The sequence below is a fragment of the Acipenser ruthenus genome, chromosome 22 (genome assembly GCF_902713425.1).
Source record: "Acipenser ruthenus chromosome 22, fAciRut3.2 maternal haplotype, whole genome shotgun sequence".
Taxonomy (NCBI): domain Eukaryota; kingdom Metazoa; phylum Chordata; class Actinopteri; order Acipenseriformes; family Acipenseridae; genus Acipenser; species Acipenser ruthenus.
Genome location: NC_081210.1, coordinates 7,084,516 through 7,097,437, shown reverse-complemented (window position 1 = coordinate 7,097,437; position 12,922 = coordinate 7,084,516). Strand labels below are relative to the sequence as shown.

The 12,922-nt window shown below is 37.4% G+C and overlaps 1 protein-coding gene across 3 annotated transcripts; it reads right to left on the bottom strand.

Annotated features, from left to right (window-relative positions):
• Window positions 1-5,366: 5,366 nt before the first annotated feature.
• LOC117431216 (transcription factor E4F1-like) lies at window positions 5,367-12,882 on the bottom strand. Of its 3 annotated transcripts, none has more exons than XM_034051949.3 (14): window positions 12,643-12,882; window positions 11,197-11,345; window positions 10,922-11,015; window positions 10,004-10,209; window positions 9,704-9,824; window positions 9,237-9,389; window positions 8,985-9,142; window positions 8,688-8,882; window positions 8,344-8,449; window positions 7,895-8,112; window positions 7,564-7,762; window positions 7,274-7,434; window positions 6,996-7,058; window positions 5,367-6,914 (listed from the first exon to the last, which is right to left on the bottom strand). In XM_034051949.3, the coding sequence occupies exons 1-14, from the start codon at window positions 12,731-12,733 to the stop codon at window positions 6,573-6,575; spliced, it is 2,256 nt and encodes a 751-aa protein (XP_033907840.2). In that variant the 5' UTR covers window positions 12,734-12,882; the 3' UTR covers window positions 5,367-6,572. The 3 variants fall into 3 exon arrangements, with proteins under 3 accessions (XP_033907840.2, XP_033907841.2, XP_033907842.2); XM_034051950.3 differs by having other exon boundaries at window positions 10,004-10,206; XM_034051951.3 differs by having other exon boundaries at window positions 10,922-11,012.
• Window positions 12,883-12,922: the final 40 nt, after the last annotated feature.

Sequence of the window (12,922 nt, the reverse complement as noted above, 5' to 3'; positions counted from 1 at the left end):
CTCAATAAGAATATGGAAATACATCCTATGTAATACTAAAAGTGAGTTCTTACTAATCATGACTGATTTACAGGGTTTTTTTTTTTTTAATGATTCATGGCTATCTAGAGCGCTTCCATAAGAACTTGCAGAACTGAAGGAGGAGGAAAAACACTAAAGTAAATCACTGACAAAAAAAAACAGACTGTAACAGCAGCCCCACAATAGAGACAAAATCGCTTAGCCACGTTTGCACAAAACAAATACATTGTTTAAAATGCTACCAGTTATCAACATTGTCACTGAAATGCAGAAACAGCAACACATCTAGACCAGTTAAGGTGTTTCTTAAGAAAGACTGAATTCTGCAGCAAGACAACGACGACGACGACAACAACAACAACAACAACAACAATGTAAAAACAGATTGGTCGTGAGGTGTGAGTTAATGAAAGAAAGCCAGAGGGTGTGGTAGAAACTCATGAATAATTTAGTGATTCTACTTAAATTGAAGAAACACCAACAAATAAAAACTACAGTGGCACCCTTAGCTCCTATTACCTTCAGCTGTATTTCTTTTTTGCTGTACTGCATCGATTGAAAGTCAACAAGGTACTGTACTAAGAGCCAGTTGCCTAATGGAGCACTTTTGTGAAGGCATTATATTGGTAAACCATCATAACATTGATTACCCACCAGAGGTAGCTCACCACAAGCTACTACAAACAAATTATACATTACAAAATCACACCAATGAACACATAAACCAGAATAGCAACAGTAGGTTTGTTTTATACAAAAATTTCTGTACAGTATAAATATTCTGTAGGACAGGGGACTAGTTTTTTAAACTAATTTATAAGATTGGAGGTAGAATCACATTTGCAATGATGACATTCATGTTTTAAAAACAGCAACTGTGAAAAGCACCACACATAAACACATTGTAAATCTGCATTCCTCAATTGCCTCCATGCTCAAGTCAATACATTATTAAAACTGGGACTCTGGTAAAAGAACATAAAGCATTTGCTTACCCTTGTGCACAGTGACCAGCAGCCAGCAGAACTCTTCGTAGATTAAAAGAAAGCTTAATGTGCCCCACGAAAAAAACATCAGAACGGCTTCAAAGCATCTCGGAGCAGGTACAACCTGATAGCACCTGTCCAAGCTTCCCTTGCTAATCCAATCCAGCCTCTGTAACCTAATAGGCCATTGAGTATGCAAGCAGTCCCCAATAACCTCAGAAAGAATATCTGACATAAAGGTTTGTGCAGCAGCATACGGAGATAACTAAGCACAACTGCATGCTCTATGCAAATAAATAACATTGTACAGTACTGCAGTACAACATGTCTGGTTGCCATGTGTATGGACTTTTTTAAGGTACAAGTACAGAGCAACTTTTTCTTGCTTAAGTGCTACTTTTAAATGTTTTATGCTATACAGTAGTCCACTGTATGACTGCAGAACTATACATAGCGGAGTAGCTGCTTTGTTCTTCTTTAACCTATATTATGATTAAAGTATTGAACGTTTACAAGGAGGACCAAAGGCTCAAGGTTATATAGTGTCTTCAAACCCTGAACCAGTTTCACAGAACTCAATCCAGTGTCCCTTGGTGAGATTTGAACAAGATCCTAAGGGGGTGAATGCAAGGAGTGTTTCCATTGTGCAAAATCAAATCCTCTGATAACTGTATAGAAATGCATTGTATTAATTACTAGTTTAGTTTGAGACAATGTATATTGCATTATATAATGTAGCCGACCGGTACTGTGTCAGTTATTGTTAAAAACTTACTCTGTATAAATATTTTCAGTTTTATAATATTGAAAACTTTTCAGTGTATCCTAAATGCCATTTCTTCTGTGCACAGTACTGGGATTAGAGTAAGTAGCGGGGTTCCAAAAAATATAGCATTACACATCCCCATGTGTTGCTACAACTGTTTAAATAACGTACCTGTCATTTTTTTTTCATTGTTAACATCCTGACAACTTTTTCCACTTGTAACTTTAAAGTCTGTTTCAAAGCTTTTTTTCAAAATGTCTGCTCTAGTGCTTTGATAGTGTAAGTATTATTGTCCACATTGTCAAACAGGTAACACAGCAATAACGATCCATGATGGGGATATGGAACAGAAAAGCCAGAGCACTTGTTATGTTTTTTTTTTTTTTTTTAAATTGCTCTTACTGCAGTTATTTAGAGGACAGATCAAACCCCAGTGCACTAGAGCGGACATTTTGAAAATAGCTTTGAAACAGACTTTAAAGTTATAGGTGTAAAATGTTAACAATGAAAAGAAAAATGACAAGTTATTTAAGAAGTTGTAACACATTGGGACGTATAACTACATTTTTCAAAACCGTGCTACTTACTCTTTAACATCTTAAGACATTTTAGAAGTCAACGGGTAGTCTCGTTTTACTACAATACAGCTGACAGCTGTTCAGTTTAAACGAAGTGATTCAGTCAGGCAGTAAAAACTCGTCGAGCAAGACAAGTTTGCTATAGTAACTTTGCTTTCTTCTATGTGAGTTACAATGCTTGTCTGACTGTACTTTGTTACCATGCAATTTTTAAAAGTGAACTAAAACTTTATAGACAGTGCCGTCTGTGATTTTAACTTATTTTATCATAGGTTAAAAATGTTAACGCTTCACGACTGACTTCAAGCATACCGTGTTGCTGTACTATTCATGCATTTTACTCATTTAAACACGTACAGGGCGATAGGTGATTCAATTAACAGAGGTTGAGGTACATTGCAAACAATCATGGGTGCCAATGGGTGGGTCTCTGGAAATGCAAACTTGCGTTTGGTGTTTTCACACGCTTCCACATGGTGTTCACAGCGTAAAGAAATACCTTCTAGAAAGTGTCCTGAGTGCCACCCTATCCCTAACCCAACCCAACCCCTGCCCTAAAACCTAACCATTAAAAACCATCTGATGCCCTCTGGACACTTTCTAGGGGATATTCCTGTGTGCTGCCATGGTGTTCAGGAAAAAAAAATTCAGGATGTAATTGTTTGCAAAAAAACAACATAGTTATTTTAGTTTGGATTTCAACTATTTCATGTCACAACATTTAATTTATAACCACGTTATTTAATTACTTGTTGAATAAAAAAGGTGGCAAGTGTACATTTGCCCTACAGACCCGACTGGTGTTTCATCTGTTTGTTTTTTTTAATGTTATTTAGCAAGCACCGGTAATCCTTTTTAAATAGTACATACAGCTGAGGAATAAATGCCACCTGAATTGTATTGGTGAATGCACAGTCTGCAAGTAAACGATACTTGCACATATTCAAAACAGCAAATAACTTTTCTGAGGTGTACCAAGCAGGTACCACTCGTGTATTTTGTAGTATGTTATAATGCGATATTTTGTAGCAATTGTAAGTCTAATAAATGTTTGCTAACAAATAAATAAATAAATAAATAAATAAATAAATAAATAAATAATGAAGATTTAAACTTCGGTCTTTTTTTTTTTTTTTTTTTTTTTTTTTAATTGCAGTTATCAGACTATACTGTTGTCAGGTCTGAATAATGTTCCTGAAATGCATGTACTGCTCAAAAAAGAATGTAAACCCATTTAAAGCATCCAATTTAACTAGGTACCATTTCTTGGCAGACTGATTTAGGCATTTTTTTTTAACATTTACATGTTGTTTTTATACTAAGTGCACAGGGTGGGTCATCATGACCATTGTGCTGTTCTGTGCAGTCGGATCTGGGGTACAATGGCATCTATTTTGACATGCATTGCAAATAGTTTGCAAATATTCAGGAAAAGGACCATCTCCTCTTGAAAAGCTGTCCATTTATCTAACCAATGTGAGTAAAGCAGCAAATGAATCAAAACTCTTTGAGATTGCTTTCTAGTTTAGGAAATCAGAATCTATGCATTGTGTATGTGTGAGAAACCTAAATGACATATTACAGTAAAGAGTTGGAAGCATTGTGCAACGATTTTGCATGTAAAGTAAAAGTAATAATCAAATTCTAAAGGCTACTGAATACTTACAACCTCCACAGTCTGTCCTTGTATTCTGACAGGTATGTTTTCACCAACTGTTTGCTTATTCTTGATGTTCAGTTTGCAGGGTAGTGGGAGAGTCCCATCCATCTAGATTCTGTTTTCTGGATAACTGTTCGAATCATCTTTGAGGGGAACATTTCCCAAGTCCTGTTGCTTCTTTTTTACACAGTGAAGCTTCAGAATACTAGTCCAATACAGGGAGCAGCATATCTTGCTACTTCTGATGAATTACAGATGTTAATGCATGCAGCACTCTTTCTTTGATCACTTTTGAATAAAACTTTCAATTATCTACTTTGTAAACTTTATAATACATGCATTTGCCTAAGAACTGGGTTGTTCTTGTTTTAAATATTTCTGCTATTACAATTATATCTGCAGTGTTGGCAGCTAATTTAAAACTGAATTAATAGCAACAGCTTCAAAGCTGAGAGCATCATGATGTTTATCAGATAAAGTGGGCTGTTGCCATAGAGATGTGGTTTTTCCCCAGTAGACGGATAATGGAACAAATAACACATAATGGTCAAAATGAGAACATAGTTTCTTTGTCTTAAGCATGCACATTGCACTGTAGTAAACGCATTGATATTTTTGTTTGTTCTTTATTGTGCAGCACATGCTCCTGACTTTCCCACAAATAGTCTTCATGCTGGGGTTTTTGATGCCCCCCTTCCCCCCCTCTCTTGCTGTTGGGATACTCATTTTTTCCCCCCTTGCTGTCACCAACCAGACAGCCAACCAGTGGTAAGAGAGTCACGGCTGCCAGCAACGCCACACTTCACATCACAACTTTTACTCCAGAGGAACCTTAAGAAGCTTAAAAGAAATCTTTCAGCTCATTACTAAAAACATGGAGAGTAAGTTATTATAAGTGAAAATTAAGACTCATCAGTTAAGGCCTTAGCCTAAATATCTCCTTAAGAATTTGATTTGAACTTTTCAAACTTGCCTATTTTTTTTTTTTTTTTTATATTTCTATGGAGAAGTGTTTTGGTTAATCTTATATATTTAGCAGTGTTTTTTTTTTTTTTTTTTTTTTTAATTTCACCATAGTGAAATTATTACAGCTTTATCATCAAGGATGTCTGGATGGTGAAAAATACCCTCATTATTTATATTTAAGATTGGTGGTACACTTTGTAAGCAAACAAACCCTTTTGATTTAATTCTGTTTTACAGTTTGTGACTTCTTTTTATTTTAAAACTTAAATTAGGTAAATCCAGGTAGCATTTATTTTTGTGTCACTATTTTTGGTAATGGTACAGAAATAGAATGGCACAAATTCCCTATCACAGAGGTAATATGTTAAGTAACAGAAATGAGCCATCGAAACAGTAAAGTATCATTTAATTAAAAGCACTGACAAGGTGCAGGTAGGTGGTTGATAGGCTATAGATACCACTGCAATTAATTTTTTGGTTGATAAAAACCAAACTTGTACATGTTACAATACATATTCATATTTACAGTATTACAAAATGTGACATTTAAGCTAAATTTAGCTACATGGTTGCAATAAGCATATAATAGTACAAGAGCAAAATCCCTGAAACAAATGTAATATACTCATCATGCACCGCAAACCACTATATTTTTAGCATAGCAAGTTTTTGCTTTGACCAATCACATATTTAGTGATGTGATTTGACTAGAATAAGAGCTCCTGGGACCATGTAAGCTGTTAATAAATGTTGCTTGGTGTCTTTAGGTTTTCTTTAAAGGCACTTCATCTTTTCCTGTAACATTCGCCAATCCTTTTCTGCTTTGGCAGTTGTCAACTCCACTGACGGCAAATCTGATTTAGATTTTTATTATTATTATTTCATTTTTAATTTCTTTGGTTGCGTTTTCCAGATTTTTGTTCCAGGTTTCATTAGTTTCCAGCTGTTTGTCCTTGGTGCTTGTGCAAAGTGTCAGAACAAGCGTTTCCTGTCTATACATCAGAGCCTATCAAATGAGTAAACCAAGAATGATTGCAGCAGTGTAATGGGCATCTGACTGCAAAACAGCAACAGAAAGGCTATCAGTTGGTCTGCCCTTAATCTGCAGAAATGGAATATTTGACCAGGTCAAAGATATTCCATCTGCTGTTAACAATACCTTTTACATTTCCTATTGTCTACCACATATTATTCGTATTCTTTTTTTTAAGGCTTGCCCATTGCCTTGCCATCTATTCTCTGGATGAGTTGCTGCCACGTGACAGTGTTGTCTCAGTTGCTGTAGCACAGCTCATCAGTAGAATGTGACTTCAGAAGCACACATTGAGAATGTATGCCCCTTGTGGACATGACTATTACAGCTGTAATTGTGTAACGCAGTACAAGTGCAGAAAAAACTAAAGATCAATCATTTAACATCATGGAGTAACAAAAGTAAGACTTGCACGTAAACACAGGGATATGTTGCAATTATATGGCTTAAAGCATCCCTGTATAACCAGTTTACTGATTTATTTTTTCTATTACACATTATGCACATAATAATGGTTCATATAACACTGAAATCGCAAGTAACCAATAAGAGAAGGTTGGTCTTAAATAATGACTGTCTGAATTTCCACTTCTGGTGAAGCAATGACATATTCCTCAGTTTGCTCCATTATTTCAATGTCCTGTGAAGCCACCATGGCAACAGCCCCATCCCCAGCATCCAGGCTGCCCTCTGTTGTCAGTATGGTACCATCACTGATGGCAGTGGCCAATGTCATGGCAACCTGTTCAGTGAGACTCTCTGGCGTTGCTATGGTGATGGTGTCCATGCAGTCTGCAGATATCCCAGCATTTTCATCCATTGTGACATTCTGAACAATAATCTGATGGCCGGAGTTAGCCTGATTCACTATTTGCTGTACCACATTCATTATGTGCCTTCCAACCTAAGTGAAGAATATAGATTGTGAGTTAAGGGTATATAAAAAGGACCTTTAAAAGGAAACAAAACAACAAAAGGGACTCACCTGATGGCTGCCATCCTGTACGAGTCCAACTTCTTCACCCGATTCAGCCGTTTCACCTGGAGCCTTAAAACAAGAAAAGCACACGAATTTGACCAAGCACTGTGTACCTGAGCTGGTATCTTAATCCAATCTCACTGCCTTTTAATTTCATTAAAGAAAATAATGAAAAACTGGGACTATGAAATTGGATTTTATTCAGAACTGGAGAGGATGGCGATGCCAAGAACCAGGGTTAGCACAACAGCGTGTCTGGTACCTGCTGTTCTTGTTTCACTTACTTCAATGATGTATTCCTGTGTGTCGGCCACCACTGAGGAGAACTCTACCAGAACAGTAGGAGGGTCTTCAGAGATGATGGCTGCGGCAACATTGCCTGCAGAATGGTCTTCCTCTGAAACCTTTACCTGCTTACAATCCTTCATTCCCACAAAGCATCCCCCTAAATATGTAAAGCAGTTCTAGTTACATATAAAAAATATAGCATATACTTATATCATGGTATTTAACACAAACAAAAAACTAACTCAATTTAAACATGTAACTTCAATGAACAGCGAGAGCCACCAACCTTTGGCTCGGAGGTGTCGGTTCAGTGTGCCGTGCTCTGCAAAGCCCCGTCCACACTTGTTACACTTGAATGGTTTTTCTCCGGTGTGGTGGCGGATGTGCCGCACCAGAGAGCCCTTTTCCCTGAAACCCTGCGAGCAGAACTGGCACATGTAGGGCTTCTCATTAAAGTGAGTCCGCACGTGCACCTGCAATGCATTCTAAAAACAAAAACGAGAATGGGCACAACTGAAGACAAAACGTACTTAAATCTATATATGTATTTCTAGATTATTAATGTGCACTGCACACATAAATGTAATGTATTACGGTCCAATCTATGAGAACATTACCTTAGTCTTGTAGCCCTTGCCACATTCAGAGCAGGAGTAAGGCCGCTCGTCAGAGTGTGCCCTCATGTGCTCCCTAACGTGTCCGATGGTCTTGTACAACTTCCCGCACTCCCCACACTTAAAGCGCCGCTCTCCGACATGAGACTCCATGTGCTTCTTTAGGAGGTACAATGTGATGAACTCTTTCTCACAGTCCAAGCATTTAAATGGCCTATGCCCTAAACAGACAAACAATCCGTATTACTTACACAGTTGCTGAAAACAGAAACAGTAATCCTCACTGTTTATTAACTAGTTTTCTTAATGCATTATTGTGGTAAGAATTGAGCTGCACACAAACAATTAAACATTCATTGATATTATGGGGAATAATTTCTTATAACAAAGTTTCATCAAATTTTGGGATAGTTGGTCTAAAGGATGCAGAAAAAAATTAACCACCTATTTACCCAAGTGACCTTTAATGTGCAAACGAAGGTAACTTGGTCCACTGAAGACCCGATTACAGTGTGGACACTTGTAGGTTTTATGGTCACTTTGCCGGCTTGAAGGTTCCTACCAAAACAAAAGTGAATCAAATGTATTGGTCAGAAACAACCGTTATAAAGTATCTGAAGCTAATTAAGGAAAATACTAACCATTGTCTTCATAGAAAGAAAACTTAAATGTTGAATGCATTGAGAACAAAAGCAAAAGAACCATCTTTGGAAAATATAGTTTTGTTTCTAAAATAGACCAAGATATCAGTGCTGCTGCAGTAGTTTTATGGCATGACAAATTACAATCTACTTACTGTGTCCAAAGAGTCAGTTTCAACACACTCTTCCGTGACTTGTATCTCGCCCATCCTCGCCTCGGTTTCCTCTGTTCCAGACATTGGTTCCTCGGTATGTTTCACTATAGTGTCCTCCTTCACGTTTTCAATGGCTATCCCTGAATTGATTATTGCCTGGCTAATCAGATTGTCACCATCTATCTTCTGTTCATCCTGCCCAGGGGAGAGAAATAGCTCAAGTTAAGTATACAGCTCATAATACTGAATGTATTTATAATTATTTCTTACTGAAACTGTGTTAATGTTTGGAGATACCTGTTGGTTTTGTTCAGTGCTGTCCACTTCCATTTGCACCTGGACTTCTCGAAGAACATTCTCCTCAGAGTCAGTCACAACAGTTATCATAGATTGGTCTACTTCTATAGGATTAATGGAAGGAGTTGGAACAATATTCAATTCTGTATCAATAAACACTAGGGGGAAGAGAGAGGAGCATTGTTTATTTATACTTGATATAGTTGATGCTCTCAAGTCAACTTAATAAAAAGTGAATTTCTGTATTCGGACCTTTCTGTTGACCATCTTTTTGAACAAGTATCTCTTTGCACTGATGGAAGCGTATCTTCTCAGTACAAGGTGTGATAGACTTTAAATGTCGGGTCAATGCTCCAGACTCTCTGAAGCATAACCCACACAGGTTACATCTATAGGGCCGCTCATCTGCGAAAACAAGCAAAATAGTCAACTACTCCATTAACCAAGAAGTTAAGGAAACAGTGTAAAATCTTAGATAAACATTAACAAGAAGTCTTTCTTTAAGTACTTATATGTATCTTACAATAGTGTGTTTAAAAATATTATGGACAAACATATGTAATTCATATAAAATTACCCAACTTGACTTAATAAAATTAAGATACTTTCTGCACACACATATGGCCATCTGGTGTGCTAATTTAACCTTGACAGTGTAACCGCCAATTTAAGTACCAATATTCCTATTTTACAATAAAATTAGGTGCGGCATCTCTTACCTGTGTGCCTTCGATTGTGGCGTATCAAAGAGCCCTTTGTTCTGAAAGCATTCCCACAAAGCTTACACATGAAGTTTTTCTTATTACTGTGGGTACTTAGGTGTGCTCTCAGGATATTTGCCTAAAATATGGAACATGTATGTTTAATGATGCATATACTTTAAAATGTAACATTTATATATGTGGTTACTTCAATACAGCATTATAGATAGTACTGCATTCGATATCAATTTCGACTTCTCAAACTCAAAATAACGTAAAAATCAATCAAGATTAACATGACATTCAACCAGAACTAACCGTTTTGAAGGTCTTCTCACAGAGCTGGCACACATAACGCCCGTCTCTGTTAACTGTCAGCTTGGTATTTATAGCCTCCGCCTTGCTGCCCTCCTCTGTGCTGTCCTGACTGGTCTCCCCCTCCTCGTCCTCGCCACCCCTCTTTGACTCCTCACCTTGGTGCTGCTGCAAGCTAGTGGAAACAGCAGTTTTAGCATGCCCATCTTCTGAAAAATAATTATGTTCAGTTTATAGGATGGAAAAGGATCCCATCCCAGTCTTTACTGGTTGAATGGGGGTGTTTTTTTATTCTTATTTTTTTTTTTTACCAGGAGTGTCACAGAAATACAGAAAAACACAATGATTACAAACATACATTCCAAACATATTGAAAGGGTACATAAGGATTTCATTTTATTGTGTTACATGTTCCCATGTGTAGCTACAATTGTTTACATAAGGAGTGTGTGTGTTGTTTCAATTATTATTTTTAACATCTAGACTACTTTTTAAACTTTTAAATTGCATTTCCTGCCTCAAGACGGCTTCCCATGTACCCACATGGACATCTCAGAACTACAATTCCCACCATCCTCATGCTCACTGGTAAATCCATCTCAGTTACATATGTGAGCAGAAGGAGGATGGGAAATTTAGTTCTGAGAGGTCCATGGTGGTACATGGGAAGCCATCTTGAGGCAGGGAATGCAGTTTAAAAGTTTAAAAAAGTAGTCAGTGTAAAAAAAAAAAAAAAAAAATAATAATAATTTAAACGACACACACACCTCACGTAAACAGTTGTAGCAACACATCTAAACATGTAACACAATAAAATAAAAACGTCCTTATGTGCCCTATAAGCTATACCTTGACAAATGCCAGATTTCCACATTTAAAAGTCAAATTTAAATACTTTGAACTAATGCATCCCAAACTTACCTATGGTTGTTGATCTTTCAGATTTGTCTGACAGCACATTAGTACCATCCACTACTATAGCTGCAACAGTAATTTCTTCTGACAACACAACCTGCTAAGAAAGAAAAAACAGAATGTAACTTTTTGCAAAATAACTTTAATTTATATAAATGACACACGGGAAGGATGTCACATGAAAACAAAAACATGCTCAGTACAGTATATATAATTTATTGTCTAAAATAAAGGTTAATAGGCAAGGGTTTCATGATAGATTGCGAGACCTGTTGGTTTACCTGGCTGTCCTCCTGGCTGTGCTTGCTTCCCAAGCTGGAGGGCATGACTTCATGGCTGCGCTGACAGCTGTTGTGCAGTTTGTGTTGTATGAAAGCCTCCAGGCAGGTGAACTCGCACTGGCAGCGGCCACATCTATGCACATCTTCATCTAAAATTAATAGTTGAGGAAAAAAAATAAATAAATAATGAGCTACTAATGAGATCTATACTGCTGTGGCAGGATAGTGCTGTGGCCCGAGGCAAAAAATCTGCAGTAGAAGCATGCATGCATATGTTTATTATTTACAAAGAAAGGCTCAAGGGCCAAAATAAAAGGTTCACACAAAACAATCCAACAAGCATCTGTAAGCTGGGCATTCACTTTCAATACAGACTTCAAACTACAGTATAAAAACAGGATTTCTCCCCTTTTATACATGTGGCCATGCCCCAATTAGCACTCATTTACCTAACTGTGGAATGGCCACACCTGTGTTTGTTGGCAGGGGCAGATTTAACCCCATCCCTGCCAACCTTACAGCTCCACACACACCATTTACATTAACGGTATCCTCCCTGCCACAACTGTATATTACAGCCAGGCAATGCCAATCTATTAAAATGAAGGACACCTTCTAAACCAAAGCCAGACCATGCAAGGCCTTTGGCCATCTACTGATTTCCTGTACATCCTATTTTCCTGCTGCAGTCTTGTGATGCCTTGGTATGTCAGAAATAACTATTCAGTTGCACTGTCATTATTTGAAGACATCAGTGTATGAACTTAAATCAGTAGGCTACATGTTTTTCAAAACAACCACAGACCATTTTTAGCCAGTCCTTTGTACTGTATATTTGTACCACATACTGTATAATCCACTTGTTTGGAACAGTTAACATTTTGATTGAGTTTGTGACTTATTACTAACGCAAAGTCCGAGTCGACCATATCAGTGTAAGTGGGCAAATTTGTAAAAACAACTGTTCATGGTAACACAGTAATATGACACATTATGGTAAATTTCTCTTCTCGGAACTAACAATATATTTCTGACCAATGTATTACAAGACAGACCAGGTTCATGATGGGGTAGTGGGTTCACGCTTGTCTATATCAAAGGCAATTCTTAAATATCTCTATGTTATTTGAGTCTGTACTGAATATTAATATTTTATTTTATTTTAAAACTATAAGACACAAAAAAGTGGACCTACAAAACAAACACAAGAGACAATTACTGTCCGGCAATGAGCGAGACTTTATTTATAATATAGGACTGCTTTTTGATAAAATTGCTTCGATCATATTATTGATTGGAAATGTAAACAAGATACCACCACCCAACGTTTTCTGCAACAAAGTAAGTGAGGCCCGCGAATTGGGCCTGCTATCACCATTCGCCGTTTGAGAATGCAAACTGCAATAAAATAATCAACTAAATAAAGTTAAAAATGAGTGTATTTACCTTCGTCTCCAAGCGTAGTATGGATTGTGATGATGTTACCGTGTACCGCCGGCTCGCCTTCTCTTTCTGCCGTATTATTTTCTACATTCATTTCTCCCAGACTCTCCGTCTCTGTCGCAACGCCGCGACCAGGAAAACATGGCGGATTTACGACTTGGTCGTCATAACAACAGGGAGGGCAAGGGGAGACGGAGAAGCGAGTTGTGGCCCACTGTGCGTTGTAAAAAGACAAAAGGAGATAGTGACATGATAGCTTAAATACTGTAAATAACACGACAAC